At 44.0% G+C, this 16,601-nt stretch overlaps 1 protein-coding gene across 1 annotated transcript in view; it reads right to left on the bottom strand.

Moving 5' to 3' along the window:
• The window catches only part of sptb (spectrin, beta, erythrocytic), a 39,414-nt gene that overhangs the window by 2,745 nt on the left and 20,068 nt on the right, over window positions 1-16,601 (bottom strand). The window contains exons 14-36 of the mRNA XM_084569799.1: window positions 15,543-16,413; window positions 15,327-15,464; window positions 14,204-14,963; window positions 13,778-13,980; window positions 13,037-13,127; window positions 12,485-12,631; window positions 11,810-12,076; window positions 11,190-11,414; window positions 10,627-10,716; window positions 9,983-10,273; window positions 9,535-9,665; window positions 9,107-9,311; window positions 8,531-8,754; window positions 8,178-8,328; window positions 7,316-7,560; window positions 6,704-6,842; window positions 6,264-6,348; window positions 5,270-5,466; window positions 5,073-5,143; window positions 4,466-4,526; window positions 4,121-4,371; window positions 2,626-2,799; window positions 444-486 (exon numbers count right to left, since the gene is read on the bottom strand). Coding sequence (XP_084425925.1) covers window positions 444-486; window positions 2,626-2,799; window positions 4,121-4,371; window positions 4,466-4,526; window positions 5,073-5,143; window positions 5,270-5,466; window positions 6,264-6,348; window positions 6,704-6,842; window positions 7,316-7,560; window positions 8,178-8,328; window positions 8,531-8,754; window positions 9,107-9,311; window positions 9,535-9,665; window positions 9,983-10,273; window positions 10,627-10,716; window positions 11,190-11,414; window positions 11,810-12,076; window positions 12,485-12,631; window positions 13,037-13,127; window positions 13,778-13,980; window positions 14,204-14,963; window positions 15,327-15,464; window positions 15,543-16,413 — 5,060 coding nt within the window. The remainder of the gene's footprint in view (window positions 1-443; window positions 487-2,625; window positions 2,800-4,120; window positions 4,372-4,465; window positions 4,527-5,072; window positions 5,144-5,269; window positions 5,467-6,263; window positions 6,349-6,703; window positions 6,843-7,315; window positions 7,561-8,177; window positions 8,329-8,530; window positions 8,755-9,106; window positions 9,312-9,534; window positions 9,666-9,982; window positions 10,274-10,626; window positions 10,717-11,189; window positions 11,415-11,809; window positions 12,077-12,484; window positions 12,632-13,036; window positions 13,128-13,777; window positions 13,981-14,203; window positions 14,964-15,326; window positions 15,465-15,542; window positions 16,414-16,601) is intronic.

Raw genomic sequence — 16,601 nt, 5'->3', positions numbered from 1 at the left:
AAATGAAACGCAAAAACAAACACCACAGTGGCTTACAAAGGGAAGTGGAGGTTTTTTTGTCTCGTGGACAAGAAGGTGTTTGTTTTTGTTTTAACAATAGAACCAAGAGTAAAGTGTTTGTGAGGTTAAATCAGGTTAATATGGATAAAGTCTCTGTCAGCATTCTTATTTAATGATCCCCGTAGGGTAAATCTCTCACTAGCGTATAATGATTCAGAAGGAAGCATGAATAACCTTATTTGTGTCAGCTTTTTACATAAATGCCAAATTACTCAGACGTGGTCGACAATGTTAAATGGAATCTGCTTATGTAATGAGGTGTAAATGTGCATTTGTTGAGCTTTACATGCAGTTAGAGTTTGACCAGATCACACGCCTCATGTGATCCACGAACAGCTGTTAAAAGTTAGTCATTGTCGTCTCTCAGCAGTTTATAAACTCACCTCGTCTTTACACTGGAACAGATATTCACTGCCGTCTCTGAGACTGTGAGAGGGAAAGAGGAAAGAGCAAATATCTATCAGTATATGAAGCACATGTGTGTTATACTTCTATTTAAACTATTAGAGTAGAATAATCTTAAACATTTCAACCAAAACATATTTTTCAATCTTTTAGAACATCCTGAACTGACCATTTTTGCTCTTGACTCTTGCAAAATGAGCGCAATCTAAATTAGTTTTTAAAGAAATAAACTAAATCAACCACTGCAAAAAAATAGGCCTTAGTTTAAAGCTACCATGTGTAAAATTTTGTCGCCCTCTGCTGGAAGAGAAAGTAATTATGGAAACGCAATTGATGCGTAGATATGACAGTCTACAGTTCCTTCTCTCTAGAACATCAGAAACATCTACGTTTTAGCTTATAAATAAATACAAAATTTCATTCCCGAACCCCAGAGATGGTGAATTCATAGAACCATGGTTACTAACTTTTGTAACTACTTTTGTTTTTTTTGTTTTTTTTCCACTACAGTTGCCAAAAAAAAATCCTAATTATATCACTGGACTAGTGCAGTTTTTTTGCTCACTTTTCAAAATAATTAGAGAGTTGCATGTGCTCATTATCTTAATTGGTATTGTGTGAACTTTTTACACACACACATATATATATATATATATATAAATCCACCGTTACTTGTTTTGCATGAACTTAAAAACAGAACAAAATTAAACTAGTGCCAAAGTTTGTGCACCATTCTAGTTCAGTATTTAGTAATATCACAATTTTTGTGGCCAGTTTTATAAAGTTAAATATAATTTAAATGATTTTGTCTGTTGTCAAATGTCACATAAGAAGCATTTGTGATTTAGCAAGCTGCTCTTGGATGCAACCACATATTTCTAATGATGGTAAAGTCAAAATCTCCAGCTTGTGTTTCCTGTAGCAGTTCTTCATAGCGTATGAGGTCTGATTTGTATCTTCAATGTCTTTTTCTTGACTGTGACATTCTCATCCGGAGATTACTATTTCCACCAGTGCGTTTGTCATTTGGAAAGATGTTTGTTTCATCAAATGCTGCTCCAGCTGCTTTTGTTTGTAAAAAAAAAAAAACAAAAAAAAAAAACACTCTAGCTTAACCTTGTGATGGCTCTTCAATGTAGATCCTATCTGTGCATCCTCTGTCAGCTTAACCTTCACGCTAGTCCTTTAGCTTTGCCTTTTCCGTCCAGCGGGATGAGCAGTTTCAGCTTTTGTCGCTCTCCCAGATTTGTCTCCACTTGTCGCCATCCCCTGCTTTAGTTATCTTTCAGATCCTCCGGCAGCTGCTTTTAAGAACCCATAGTAACTGAATGATAAGTTCTCACACACTGTTAGGAGCCGACTTTTCCTAATGACGGCTAACCCTTAGGTCTGAGACCCAAAGAAATCTTCACGTTTTTTTTAGTTGGATTTGCTTATTTCCACTAAAAATTGGGGAAAATACACAATTTTCACCCAACTGTATTTTAGCTGATTCTCAAATAAATGTAATTGTTTTTGTTGGCAGCTGATCATTGGTGGTAAATCAGTGGTAGCGTGTCTAAATCTAATCCAGAAATCATTTACCTAAATTTAAAATGATGCTTGAAGAGGCTAATTTTGCATTTTGCTGCAGTCCTGTCAGGATAACAACAATTTGAAGGAATAATTTGGTGAAATTGTGAAATTATTTTCCATCTTGCTGAATGTCAGATGAGAAGATTTATTGTTATATCTTTAAAATATTAAAGTAAGCCAGAGGGTGGTTAACTTTAGCATGGGGAATAGAAACGGATGAATCCACTTTCCAGCGCCTCTAAAGGTTCTGTGTAATATCTCGCGTATTTCACGGGAATAAAAACCGGTCGGGGCGTCACAGGGGGCGTTTAAGTGTGGGACACTTTCTCTCTCTCTCAGCTGGGAGGTGGAGGTTAGGGGCAGTGACTTCCTGGAGTCTCTGCTGGTCGCTTGGAAAGTTCAAAGCGATGACAAAACTCAGGAGAAGTCTCTGCGGCTCTCAAATATTCATAATCCACATTTTTCATATTCGTTCCACTTTAAATGCGGCTGAAAGGGCTTTACAAGATAACCAAGAAGAAATACAAGGCTCGCAAACTTACGGTCCACCTTCTCGTCTTTAATAGCGGGACCACTGAGTCTTACCGTAGTTTTGCGACGTGCTTCTTTTTCTTGTAGTTGGTGAGGATCTCCCAGCTGGCGTTGCTGAGGGACAGGGGGTCCTCGCCGTGATACGTCACCCCGTGGCCAAAGCTTTTGGCGTCCTTATAGGCTGAGAGCTGCCCCGGCTTCAGAACACAGTACAAGTTGTTCCACGACCTGAGAGAGGAGGAAAAATAATTACTCATCATTTCTGACGCATTTCTGGCAATGACACAGAATCAATCCGATTTAATTCCAATTACAAGAACCGCATCTTTTATTTAAATGAATTCATAGCAGCTCACTGCGCTGCGATGACTGTTTGACAGCAACCTTTGCCAGCTTGTTTAGTCATAAAATGACTTTCAGCAGAATGATGCATGAGTACAGTACGTAAGAGAGCAGCAACACAGTCACCAGATTTCTATCTTCCTTTATTTGGTTTTTATTTGGAACATCTGTGGGTGGTGCTCACTTGAAACATGACAAGGGCCTGTTAATGACCCAACACTCGCCTGCAATTAGAGGATGTTATCCCCACCAGTAATTTAGAACATGAAAAAGCTGTTTGGATGATGGTAAAACATTTTCAAGAAAACTAAAGCAAGTCCAGTTGCTTTTGTTTTAAGTATGTTTCAGCTTTATTTCAAATATGCTATGACCTGGATGACTGAGAATCTACACAGATATCCTGTACGTTGCCAAATGTTTACACAAAGAAGTATTGGATTGTTTTGGCAGTTACGTGCTGGATAACATTCGTTAGACACGTTGAAGATGAGAACCCAAGTTACCAATAACAAAATCAGACTTATAGGCAGTTTACGCTTCTGCGTTAATTTGTCACCGTAGTTGCGGCTGTGATTGGTCTGCTTGGTAGTAGCGTATTCCTGCTTTAGTATTACCGCCTGCTTCTCTACTTCTGCAAATTTCGATTTCAGTGTTTTGGATCAATAAAGATGGAACACACCGAAGAAAGATTGACTGAGGAGGTACGAAGGTACAAGCATTTGTACGACTCGTGTTCGACAAAAATTTCGGCGAAAGTTTCAGTCGCCATTGTTGAAAGTGAAGCAAGAAGTTAAAACAAAAAAGGACACAGTGCCCACTAGGGTTTTTGGTGTCGTTGTTACAGAGCGAGCCAGACTGACGAGCGCACAAGTTTAAATGGATCGAACCGGCGTTGGCTACGTGCGTAGGTAGAGATATAAACCAGTGTATTTATGGTGACGTTTTCTTCATGTTCCCAGTTGCCATTGAATGCAACATATTGTCTATAAGTTGCATTTGAAGCTTGGTTTAGTTCCATTGCGTAGATTTTATCCTTTGTTTAAACCAGATGTAGATTTAGTTCTGCCTGCTTGTTTGGATCTGTTTGTATTTCACTCAACAAGCTACTAGTACATTTTCTCTGCCGTAGTTAGTGACATGTATTAAAGTCTACATTACATGTGTTTAACAGGCTAAGTCAATACTACAGTTCCTTTCTATGACCTACCTATTCGAAGCCTTCTTTCCAGACCCCTCCACGTCATGTTTGCGGCTCAGCGGGCCCTCGTGCAGGACTATGTGGGCTCTGAGCGGCTCCGCGGGCATGGTGGCGGCCCTCTCCGGTTCTTTCGGTGTCACTACTGAGACGGAGGGCTCCAACTCCAGAGAAGCGCTCTCTCTCATTTCCGACTCTATGGGCACCGTGGAGTCGCCGGCCGTCCCCTCAAGCTGACCTGAACTGGGCTCCGCTATGCCGGACTTCAGGAAGAAAAAACAAGTCAATATGCTGAAAAAGAGGTGAGAGCAAATATATAGTATAGAGGACGGGAGCTGAGTGAGTGTGGTTTCTAACCAGAGTCTGCTCCTCTATAGTGTAGAGCTGTGAAGATTCTTCAAAGCCGGTGTCTTCTCTCCTAAAGGGAACAGAGCAGCATGGGGTCTGCATTAGACACCTTGAAGAGCAGCAGGTAAAGAAGTGTATGTATGTCAGAGAGAGAGAGAGAGAGAGAGAGAGAGAGAGAGAGAGAGAGAGAGGCGGGCTATGTGTGACTTGTTAAAACTTTAAAGGATAAGGCTGCTGATATTCTGCGTCTATGTTACCGTCAACAAATCCGTCAGAAAAAGATCAAAACCAGCCATTAGATCATCTCTTGATACTTCCCGACTTCTCTGTTGTGTCTGAAGCTTCCAGCGCCCGAGCTCATTGGCTCCTTTTTTATTTTAAAAAGCAGTGACACGCGGTTCCCTTATGTGTTATTAATAGTTTCGGGGCAATAATGAAGCTCGGCGGCACGGAGGAGCAACACAGCATCAAGCTTTAGATTTGTTGGTTTTCATCTTTACATGGAGTTTAATGACGGAAAAAAAACAAACAACAGATTTATCCTTTCATAATTGTGTGCTTGAATAGATGGAGTAAAGACATGAAAGCCAATATGTGTGTGTGTGTGTGTGTGTACCTGCTGTCTGAGCGTTGTTCTTCTTCTTTAATGAACTCTTGTTGCTGCTCTCTCAACTGCAACAACTCCAGCTGCAACACAGAGATCAGTAACCTATAGTTATCACTTCATTGTGTTTCTCTGGAGCTACTGTGCAAATTAGGCATGTTTTTTTTTCTTCTGTAATCAGATTGCTGTAAATTATCATTTTTCCCTACCGTAGTGAGGCGCTCCAGGGCGGAGAAGCGCTCCTCCCAAGTGGCGGTGGATTTCTCGAAGGCCTCGTGCCTCTTGAGGAGCTTCTCGACCTCGTCCACGGTGTGTCCCAGGTCTCTGCTCGTCACGTAGGGCTCCTGAGCGACCAGCCAGGCCTCGGCCACCGAGGCGTCTCGGGCGAACTGACACACCTCCAGCACTGGATGTAATGAAGGCAGGTTTAATGAGTAGCTTATGCAACGCAGCCTGATTTAGACAAAAGCTTTCGAGAATTAAGACCAATTTAGTCAAAGAAACGTATTTGCATTTACAGTAAATTATTTTTGTCATGTTATTTTGTTCTGGGACGTCCCTGCTGTTCCATAGTGACCTACATGGGAAGCTTTAGTCGAGCAGCAGCGAAGATCATATAGAATAGACCAGGCATCAATGCCACGTCTTTGATTATGACTAAAACGTAATAAAAGGAGGAGCTGGAGTGAAGCATCCATTGGCTCATTGAGGGCTGAGCTGTCAGCTGATGTGGTTTGGTTCATAGATTACCTGTCAGCAGATGTAGACTTGGCTTGTGAGTTAGGCTCGGCTTCCAGGCCTGCCTGAATTAACGCTCCGCTCAATAAATTATTATAATACAGTCACATTATGGGGACGTAGCACTCACTTTGGGAGAATGCCACGGTTTAGATTGGGGCTTAAGGATAAAATTTCCCAAGGGAAGTTTCAGGTTAGGAATTAATGAATCCATCTTAATGGATATATTTTTGGCATGTGAGGATATTTCATTTGGAAAGGCTGATATTTTTGGGTTCAAATTTAGTAACATAAAAGTGAGGACATTGTTGGAAAGAGACAATAATCCAGGAAGTGAGCGCGTCTGAGCTCGAGTTTCTACATTCATAGGCTTTCACACTAGTTATAGTCATAGTTTCTTTGTGGAAGGAATAATGCACATACAGGATTTCTTTTTAAACTGAAGGTAAGCGTAGTTTTACTTACAGAGCCGGAGCCAGTCCCATCTGTCGTCCCACTTGAACATCATCTCCTTCCTTTTCTCGATCAGCTGCGCCAGCTTCTCTTTGACCTGACACAAGCAGTTAAACAGTCGCTGTTACATATCAGAATTATTAAACAACTCGGCGCCCAAGACTTCCTATTATCCTCCAAGAATTAGTATTGTGAAGTAATTAACCGAACGCTAAATTCGAGCCGGGGTCAATTGCTCATTTAAATTCTTTTGGCTTTTTCCATTTCTAATTAGTGTTTGCTTTAAAGTCTCCCCGATGAATATTAGATGAGTGGATTTTTTTTTTTTTTTGGCCCCCTTTTGTAGCAATCCAATTGCTTCCATTGTGCCAGACATGAACAATCACTCCCAGAAAAGTAATTAAATCTAATGAATGCAGGAATTTGAGGCCCAGCTGAGGAGGAAGCCTCACCTCGGCAGAGTCTCGGTGCTTGCGTTTCACCATGGCCTTGGCCAGGTCTACGCAGTCGGAGAATTTGGCTCCCCTGGCCTCAATCTCTGAACGGATCCCCTGGTGGTACTTCTGCAGGAGCTCCACGGACGAGACGTCCCTAATGCACAGGAGGGAAAGACATAAAACTGGAGCAGGTAACGCTTGGAAGTTTATCTACCTCTCTTGGTAAAAAGTGGAACTACAACTGTAACCATGCTCTGGCAAAATTACAGGATTTAATGGGAATACTTTGTACTTTTAGGAAGATAAAACGTCTCAGAGGAAAGATTCTACCACACAAAATGTTGTATATTTTATGATCGTCAAATTAAAGTTGTTGTTTTTTTCTGGAATTTCACACAGCTCCTTTAATAAGTTTAAAAATGCCCTTTAGTAGTAATTACAGGGAAGGACGTCTATACATACAGAATACCCAAGTCTAAAAAGCTCTGTGTTGTGGGCTTTCCATTAATTTATCTTTACCTACATAACAAATCATGTCCTAAATTTATTTACCGATTGAGGATAAAATAAGTGAGGGGAGACTATTTTGCTTCCAGCTGCCTCAACCTGACGGGCAGATATGCTCACCTGGGCTTCTCCTGAGTCTCTATCTGCTGGATGATGCTCTCCATCCAGGCCATCAGGTCGCGCACCATGGTGAAGAAGCGGAACTTCTCCGCCGTGTCCACCAGCCGCGCCCTGCGGCCGTCGCAGGCGTCCAGCAGGCCCTTCCACGCCTCCACCACCTCTCTCTCCGTGGCCTGGATGGCGTCCGCTCTCTCCCCTGCGTACTGGGCGTGAAGCCTCGAGCCCGTCTCCTGGAACTGTTGAACCTGGAGGTAGGAGGCAAAGATTCTCACACACGTCTGGAAAAGAAGCTTTATCATAATATAAATGCAACTGGAAGTCAGTGCTCTGAATGCAAGGACGATTTAGTTTAGCTAATGCTCAAGCTAATGTACTCCATGTTGCCATGACGTTAACATGTTAGCAAACTTTTAATCTTCACATTTCAAGTTGTGTCTGGAAATCAAACCGTTTTTGTTCTCCACCAACTCATACTTTTTAGCGGCTAAATGCTCCGCTATTAAAATCAGCTAGTTGCTAACTTTTAAAACATGCTGTAAAACCAAAACAATCAGCTGAAAGGTGCCAAAGCTGCGCAGAGCTAAGGGATGCAGCAAAAGAATACTGGGGTAATAACTCAATCTGAGCACTTTTGCTTAGTATCTATTAATGTCACACAATGGTAATATAAAAACATCTATTACTGCAGTTTATAGACCCCTGTTGCTCCCATTTATGGGTTCTCACCATCTGAGAAAACCTTTCAAAGCTGAAGCACTCCCTCCCCGCTCTCTCCAGGCATGAATCATCAAAGTTTGCCTCGTGGCCTCACGCCTGCTGTGTTCCCTCAGTGTGAGAGGACTGATCCCTTGTGTTATTATACCTGTTTGCCCAGAGCGGTGATGTCTCTCTCGAAGGCGGCGTGCATTCTGTGGAAGGACTCCGCTTTGCTGAAGTCCTCGCCCACGTCATCGGGCAGCTCCTTCTGCTTGTCGTGGATCTGAGCCACCAGCTCCTTCCCGTCGTCGAAGTATCTTTAGGGGAAAGAGATCGATCTTTCAGCATCACCACATTTATCATCCTGTGACACTGTGATAAGTGTAATTATTGTCTTCAAGTTGAATCGTTCTCATTTGTTTGGAGATGTTGCATTTTTTATTTTTTATTTTTTGGATTAGGCATGAAATCTTAAATGGCATCAGTTTGGACGGTCTTTTACATAAACGTTTTTCTTACTTGAGCAGTTCGTAGGACGCTGTGAGGAGCTGATTGCGAGTGTCGATAAGCTCAAGGAGATCTGCCCAGCTGTCATTGATGGTGTCCTTCCACTCCGCCATGGCGGCCGCCTCGGTGTGGCCGGCTTCGATCAGCTCGTCTATCGTCTGGTTGACCATGTCCACTCGCTCCTGACCCACTGTCCCCGTCTCCCGCGCGAAGTCTCTGAATTTATCTCTCAGGAGCTGAAGGCGAAAGATATTGAATTCGTGTTTTTATTTATTTATTTTTAAGAGAAAACTCAAGGAATCGTGTGCAAAAGCGTAGCGCAACTAAAAGATCCTCTGGTGATTTATGTCTTGTAGTTTATGAGACACATTTATAATTTTCTCCCTGGTACAATTTGTCACTTTCCTGTCTTGGAAAGCTTAACAATGAGATGAAAGCGTTATTTCTTGACCTTATACGACACCTTTTACATTTTTTATTGGTAAAATATAATTTATAACCATCTTAAAGAAGTAAAAGAAATTAAAAAAAAAGTTAGGAATCAACATCTTCTCTTGTCTTTATCTTTCTGTTTTGTGTGTATAATACCGTGACGTGGTCCAGGTCCTGGCCCATCTCCTGGGAGGAGGCCCCCACGTCCCTCTCTGCGATCCAGTGCTCCAGGTCCTCCACCTCTCTGCTCAGCAGGAAGTGGTGGTAGGTGTGGTCCAGCTTCTTCCTGCGGTCCTCCGCCAGCTCCTTGAGGCCTGCGTACTGCTTATCCACCTGGCCCTGCCGCCTGATAATTTCCTCCCTTTGCACACAAAAGGGGATAACGGGAGAGGGTGAAAGGAAATTAAATGCGGGAAAGATGGAGAAAGTGATTGGATTTAGGTTTACTCTAGATGAGGCGTGTGATTAGGACGCACATTTTCATGCTTGTCACTCTTATCGCACCAAACCACAAGCGACTGGGTGAATTAGCATCCTCACGAGGATCTTTTCAGTGTGCATGTCAAATTATCAAAGCAACAAACCCGTCAGGGTGGTCCTCTGCAAACATCTTTTGGGCACGGTCAGCCAGCTTTCGAATAGAGTCGGAGTAGTCCTCCACTGCCTGCTTAAGGATCAGGTGGCGCTTCAGCATCAGCATGGCACTTTGTTCATCCTGCAGAGATGAAAAGCAGGGGAGACAGCGGAGGAAAATAGGTAAATATGCTAAAAAGGGGAGAGGAGACTCCACATCAAAGCTAAACAAAGTACTCCAAATGAGCTCTCAGTAAAGGGTGCCACTTATAAAAAAAAAATAAAGAAGTGTGTCGCCTTAATTGAAAAAAAACCCAAACCATGTAATCATGTTAATGCATGCAGTGCCACTTGTTGTTTGCACAACATGATATGTCTTGTTTTGATTAAGATAATCAGATTTTTTTAAGCATGTGTGGCCACGTAATCAGTTAATCAGACCGTTTGTCCGTCTCTCACCTTCGCCTTCTCGTCAGCGATCATGTAGAGCTCCTGCTCCCCTATCCAGGCTTCGGCCTCGTCCGCGTCGTTGAAGTACTGCTGGGCCAGGTCGGAGCCGTTCAGCCTCTCCCTGCGCTTCGCCGTCTCGTCCTGCAGCCGGGCCCACGACTCCTCGAGCTCCTTGAGCTGGTCCGTGATCCGCTCCGCCTCCGGCCTGTCCTCCACGCTGGCGGCAGCTGCCATCCTCTTTCCTCGCTCCAGGACTTCATCGACTCGAGGCTGGTGGCCCTCGATCTCCCTCTGCAATGTCTGACGGACGGAAAGGAGACGGTGAGTGTAACTCATCACCCGACAGACAAGATGCCCAAGTATTGGTGTATTATCAGCTGCTTGATTAAATTGAACTAATTTTTTCAGAACGAAACACAAAAAAATGCCATAAATCCTCAGTTCTGTGTATCTGAAATGAGAGGGTATGCTGCTTTTTGGGCGTTCTGGACTCAACAAGCAATTTAAAGATTTTGCCTTGGGTCTGTAGGAAATCATAAGGGGCCTGTTTTATTATTCTATGGCGCTTTACGGAGCCAGTGATTCACAAATTAATCAAGAAAGTAAATAGACTTTTTTTGAGCTACTAACGTTTTCTTTCGTCAAATCCCTACCTGGTTCTTCTTCAGCAGCATTTGCACAGTTTGAAGATTGTGGCCATGCTCCTGTGACATTGCCAGGGGCATCCTCTCCTCAATCCAGAGCTGAGAGAGAAAAAGGGAAGAAAAACAGATAACGACGATAAGGAAACAGAAAAGCAGAAGCTGAGAAATAGCGAAATAGCTTTATGGATCTCTGATGCACATCAAATATAAAAAAAAAAAATACCTCTTTGCAAATTGTCTCCAACATCTTAAACAGTAAAAACTGTTTTTAAGGCTCTCTTTCACAAAGAGGATTTAGTCTGTGAAATCAAATCTTTTGATTCACCCAGATTCACCTGAGGAGTCAATTTCATGGCGAGACCTAGAGGTCTTTCTATCGTGCATACAAAGTGTAAATACTGTAATAGAAAACTTTATTTCTAAATTAATAAGTCATCACTTTTGGAGAGACGAAAAAACACTCTTGAAGTGCAGCCTTTAATATTTCTAAGATTAAAGTCTCTGATGTCATTAAAAAGCCACCACCGTTTCTACACTTTAATTTTTCTCCTTGAAATTGAACGCATGCTTACGAGCTCGTCGGCCAGGTCTCTGTAGAACTGATGCACAGCCTTGGCGGCCTCTAGCATGCCCTTGCGCTGGGCCAGCGGCGTGAGGAGCTGCTGGAAGTCCCTCTGCAGGGCCTGCTGTTCGGCCTCCAGCTCCGGCTGGTCCTCCCTGCTTCCGCCGTGCTGCCTGACGGCCTCCTGGAGCTCCTCCAGCTCCCGCGCCCGGTCACGGACCTGGTTCTCTGTGATCTGGCGCGAGGAGAACGTGATTAGAGAGAAAGATGAATAGCCTTTCAAAAAAGCCTAATCAGGATGTAGTGGGGAGTAAATCCAGCGAAAGTTAGTCTCACCATTTGAGTGTGAAACTGTTTCTTAGCTCATGTAAATTTTCTAATATAAATTCATAGAATGGATTACACAGAAGTTTTACTAATGCAACACCGGGCATAATTTAATGTTTAAAGTTGTGTTTTCACAGTTGTTGTGTTCAGATGGGAACAGATGCTCGCTCGCTCAAATTTAATCAACAACTTTAAAGTAATCGTACCCATGATACCATTTAAATGTGTTTTAAGAAGTGCACGCATCAGAGAGGGATTGCAGAGTATAAAAGTATACAATATATTTGAGATTAAGAAACAAACCTGATGCTTTTTGAGCAGGATGTTGGCGTTAGTCAGATCTTTAACATCCTCGTCTCCGCTCTGCAGCTGCTGCTGCAGCTCGCCCAACCACTTCTTCATGTCAGCCAAGCTCTGGTCGAAGAGCTCGGAGCGGTTGGCATCAAACAGCAGGCGAGCCTTCTCCTGGGTGGTGGACTCCAGTTTGTCCCACAGCTCGTGGAGCTGGGCCAGACGCTCCGTCACTATGGGCTCGAACTCGGGCTTGGACTCCATGAGCTCCTGACCCTCCTGAACGCACAGAAACAGTAGAAGAAGAAGACGAAGAGCTGGTCAATATGTTCTTTTGGGGAAAATATTATCAGTTCTAACAGTGAATGCAATTATCTATTGGTTTATGCCTTAAAAAGCAGCCGTTGTCCTTGGTTTTAAGTTATTTATCTAAAATTGATGAGACACTGATTCTGCAAAGAGGAGCCGTTTGTTAAAATACTCAAACGGAGACAGTCTCTCAAAACCTGCACAATAATATGTGCACATTCTTCAGACTTTTAATATTCAAGCAACACATTTCGCAAATTCTTATTCTAGCTTTTATTAATATTCTTTATTGCACAGTCACCTCTAAGAGCATGGCACCTTGCGTTTCACAACATGCATGAGTGTAAACACCACCTCTGTCTCGCACGATTCACTGACCTGGTCCACTTTGTTGAGCCAGTCCTTGTTGGAGGCCAGCTCGGCCATGAAGGCCTGGTGCTTGAGCCACTTGCTGTGGAGGTTCCTGGCCTCGTCGTACGACGTGTCCTGCGCCGTCAGCATCTTCTCGTTGATCCACACAGTCAGCTGAAGCACGGTGGAAAAGAAAGCATGTTAAAGGTTAATGAAACAGAGTGAAATCCCGGTTTTACGGGAAACAGAACACCTAAGACGTAGGCGAGAATAGCTGTAATACTTTGGAAAGCCATCAACTATTTAAGCTTGTGCACAAGTAGGATTTACGTCTTTATCTTTTGAAAATGATTACCAGTTACCCAAATGGTTGCACTATCCCGAACGGGGTACATACAGATTTAGTGTTATGACTAATGTTTATAATACGCAGAGCAGAATGTGTTATGCAAATTAGCTCCAGCAAACGAGAGATCAAAAGAAGAAAACACTATGATAAGTGGAAGTGAAGGAATGATTAAGCTCATTATTAATGTAGCAGCTGATGTTACTTGAACAGTAAACTGACAGTGAACTCACATCTTGAGTGTTTTGCAGGAAGTGCTGCAGGTCACGGTTATCTCTGAGCTTTTCAGACACTTCCTCGGCTCTTCTCTTGTTCTTGTCGTGCCTGAAGATCAAACACGAAACGACACATTTAAAAAAAACAGTTTCGGACGGAGACAATCTCCCTTTTCCCTACAGCAAATCCCTCTGTGAGATAACTGCAAACAAACAAGATGCAGCTACATGGAGCTGCTCCTCCTCAACCTCCTCCTCCTCCTCTGCCGCTGAGAAACAGCCATGTTTCCCTGCTACACCGTGAAGAATAGCTCTCACTTAAAGATCGATATCCATTATTGCAGGTGCCTGTCTACCAGGCTGAATGGTGGGAGTTAATGGGAGCAGCTCCTGTGCCCTCTCTCTACAGCCTCTTGTTGACGCTAATGATACAGAGATAAGAAAACCGTTTTTTTTTTTGCTTCTGAGCCAAAACTCTGAAGAAACCCCAATGAATAGATCTTTCTTTGTAAGCTTAGCTCCTGTGGCAGCGCCTAAAATTTAAAGTTTGGGAAGATAAATGTAAAATCCTTCACATTTTGCTCCTCACAGGTATGAAGCAATTCATCAAATGTCTAAATTTTAAACAAGAATGGTAAAATTTTGAGGTCTTCTATTCCTGATTAAACTTTTTGCTCCAAAAACTCTCTCCTTTTCAAGTTGTCCTTCGAACAACATGTCACTGAAATTAACATTAATCCAAAAACCCCAGTGACTGACCTGTCCCGGATTGAGTCCATTTTGTCCTGAACTTTCCCAGAGTACAGGTTGTTGCTGTCCACCAGTCGCTGTCCGCTCTGCAGGGCGCCGTCGATCTTGTCCTCGTTGGCCTCCATGGTGCTCACAAAGTCCTCATGCTTCCTCAAAGCCTGCTCTGCCCCGTCCAAGGTGTCGGGCTTGTCTACGTGAGCCAAAGTGTACTCCTGAAAACAAAGCAGCCAACGTTGGGTTTGAAAAACATTAACAAAGAGAAGAAGACAAGCATGCAGTGAGGGAACTGACCCCTCTACATTCCTCCAGAGAACATTCTTTTAAATACCTGTAGCATCGCTAACCCATCATTAACAAGCTGTTAACCGTGGTAACTGATGACTCTTCAGTTTTAACAGGACATGGTTTAGTCCTGTAAAACATGCAGTACAGTACCTGGTTGTTGAGGATGGCCTCTACAGCTTTGCCGTCCCTCATGAACTGCTGGAAGCCCAGACCCTGGTCCAGGAAGTTCTTTCGACTGTCCCACATCTTCTGGAGCTCTATCCAACCACGGTCCATGCCCTTCAGCCTCTGGTCCAGCTGCTGGTACTGAGGATCTTCCTCCAGACCCTGCGTGACCTGAGCGCCAGTGTCCCTCACGCGGTGATAGTCCTCTTCGTGGTTGCTTATGTCTTCGCGGACAGCGTCGTGAAGGCTCAGCTGCTCCTCGGCCTCTGGCAGCGTGGAGGGCATTTCCTCTGACGCCACGGCTTTCTGGGTCTTGAAGAGCCAGGACTGGAAGTCGTCCATGTCCTGGAGGAAGGTCTGTAACTTGCTGACCTCGCCCAAAGAGTCCTCCCTGTCTTTCAGGGTCTTCTTCAGCGTATCCCAGGCTGCGTCCAGGTCTCCTCTGCGGGCCAAGATATCCGCCGCATTCTCCGGGTGGTCCTGGGCCAGCTGGTCAGCCTCTTTCCTCAGGAAGGTAAGTTTGGAGTCGATGGCGGCTAAATCTCTCTCCATTCCAAAGAGTTTCCTCTGGATGGCCATGACTGCGGCCAGGTCGTTGCCCAGCTCCTGCGTGGACTCGATTACCCGTGTCTTGTCTTTGATCCAGGTCTCTGTCTCGTCACACTCCAGCCCGTAGTTGTTCAGACTAACAGCGGAGTCTACTTTCCTCTTCTTCTCCTCCACCATGGCCTTGAAAGCCTCCCACCTGAAAAAGAATCATTTATTGAAGGTTTATGTCACACAGGGTATTGTTAATCTTCTCTCTCTCTTTGCAATTGGTACTGCTTCACTTTCCTAACAATCTCCTGAAAAGAATATAATTTTCTCCTAATTATGCGTAAAATAATAATTGTTGAAAGACCCGCTTTGTTCGGAGTATGTAATTAAAATCTATTATTGGAAGATAAGAGGGAACCTTATTCTCCTGTAGACTCATTTGTGAATTTCTGCATTTCCGGCTGGACTGTGTTAGTCGTGTTTTTTTTAAGAGGGACAGACAAAAACATGATATTTTCTTTCAATTTGTTATTTTCTTCAGGTGTAACTGTGAGCTATTTGTTCAAAGCACCTCTTGTTCAGTCTCCTCTGACATTCCTTGACCTCCTTGGTGCGAGGGTGTCTGCTGTCCTCAAGCTGTTTTGCAGCTTTGTTGACGTTGTCCACTCTCGACTGAACGTTTGCCATATCTTGAGCTAAAATGCTTAACCTGAAAACAAGGACAGTGTTAGTTAAAATACCATTAGCACATTATACATGGTACATACTGTTATGTGTTTCCGTGTACCTGTTCTGTACGACTTCCAGATCCTCCAGCTTATCAGGCACCTCTAAACCCACCAACCATGTCTCCTTCTGGCCCATCCAGAGTTCGCAGGCATCTGTCTCACTGAAGATGGTGTAAAGAGCCATAGTGTCATCTAGTTTTTTCTGTCTCAGGTCAGCCAGAGACATGAGCTCCATGTAAAGGTCCTTGATGTCCTTCAGACGTCTCTGGATATCTGGGGTGTTTTGTAGCTCCTCTGGCAGAGCATTGGCCTGCTTGGACAGGGCATCAATCGTGGCGCCGTTCTTGATCGTTTCATTTTTCAGGCTGTTGTGCTTTTTCAGTAGCCGCTCGGTGGTGTACTCGTCATGGCCCACATCGTCGTTGCTCATCTGCCTCTTGGCGTCCTGCAGCCAGGCTTTGAGGTCGTCAGCGTCTCCCTGAAACTGGAAGAACGTCTGGGTGTCCCGGAGGTTCTGCTTTCGAAATGCGGCCAGTTCTTCCAGCTGCTGCCACTGCCTCCTGATGTCGTCCATGCACTCTTGAACTTTCGGGGAGCCAAAGTGCTCCTCCTGGATCATCTTCTCGCCCTCACCCAAAACCTGCTCCAGATTGGCGCGGCGGGCGCCGAGCTCGTCCTCGAAGGCGCTGTGTTTGCTCTGGAGCACCAGCACGCTTGTCAGGTCCTTGCCGTAATCCAGGGAGGAGAAGATGTTCTCCTTCTCCCTGATCCAGCTCTCCAGCTGGGTCACCTCCCACAGGAAGTTCCAGAAGCGGCGAGACTGCTCCAAGCGAGCTCTTCGCTGAGCGGCCAGAGCGCAAAGCTCCTCGTAGCACAGGTTCAGGTGCTGCACCCTGTCCCGGATCACTTGGGGATCGCATGGCTTATAGGCTGGAGGAGAGAACAAATAAAGAAATTATATTCAAACTCATGATCCAGTTATAATATCACGTCCTTCAAATAAAAGGACGTTCTGAGACTCAATACAATACCTGATTTCTTATATCTTAATGTAAACACTTTTCTTCTACACCCTTCTTCTTCTACAGCAATTCATGAAAGCAATACCTTTTTCCAAG

This window comes from Chelon labrosus, assembly GCF_963514085.1.
Source record: "Chelon labrosus genome assembly, chromosome: 20".
In the NCBI taxonomy this organism is placed as follows: Eukaryota; Metazoa; Chordata; class Actinopteri; order Mugiliformes; family Mugilidae; genus Chelon; species Chelon labrosus.
The sequence above is the reverse complement of the archived record's forward strand: the minus strand, read 5'-3'. Positions and strand labels throughout refer to the sequence as shown.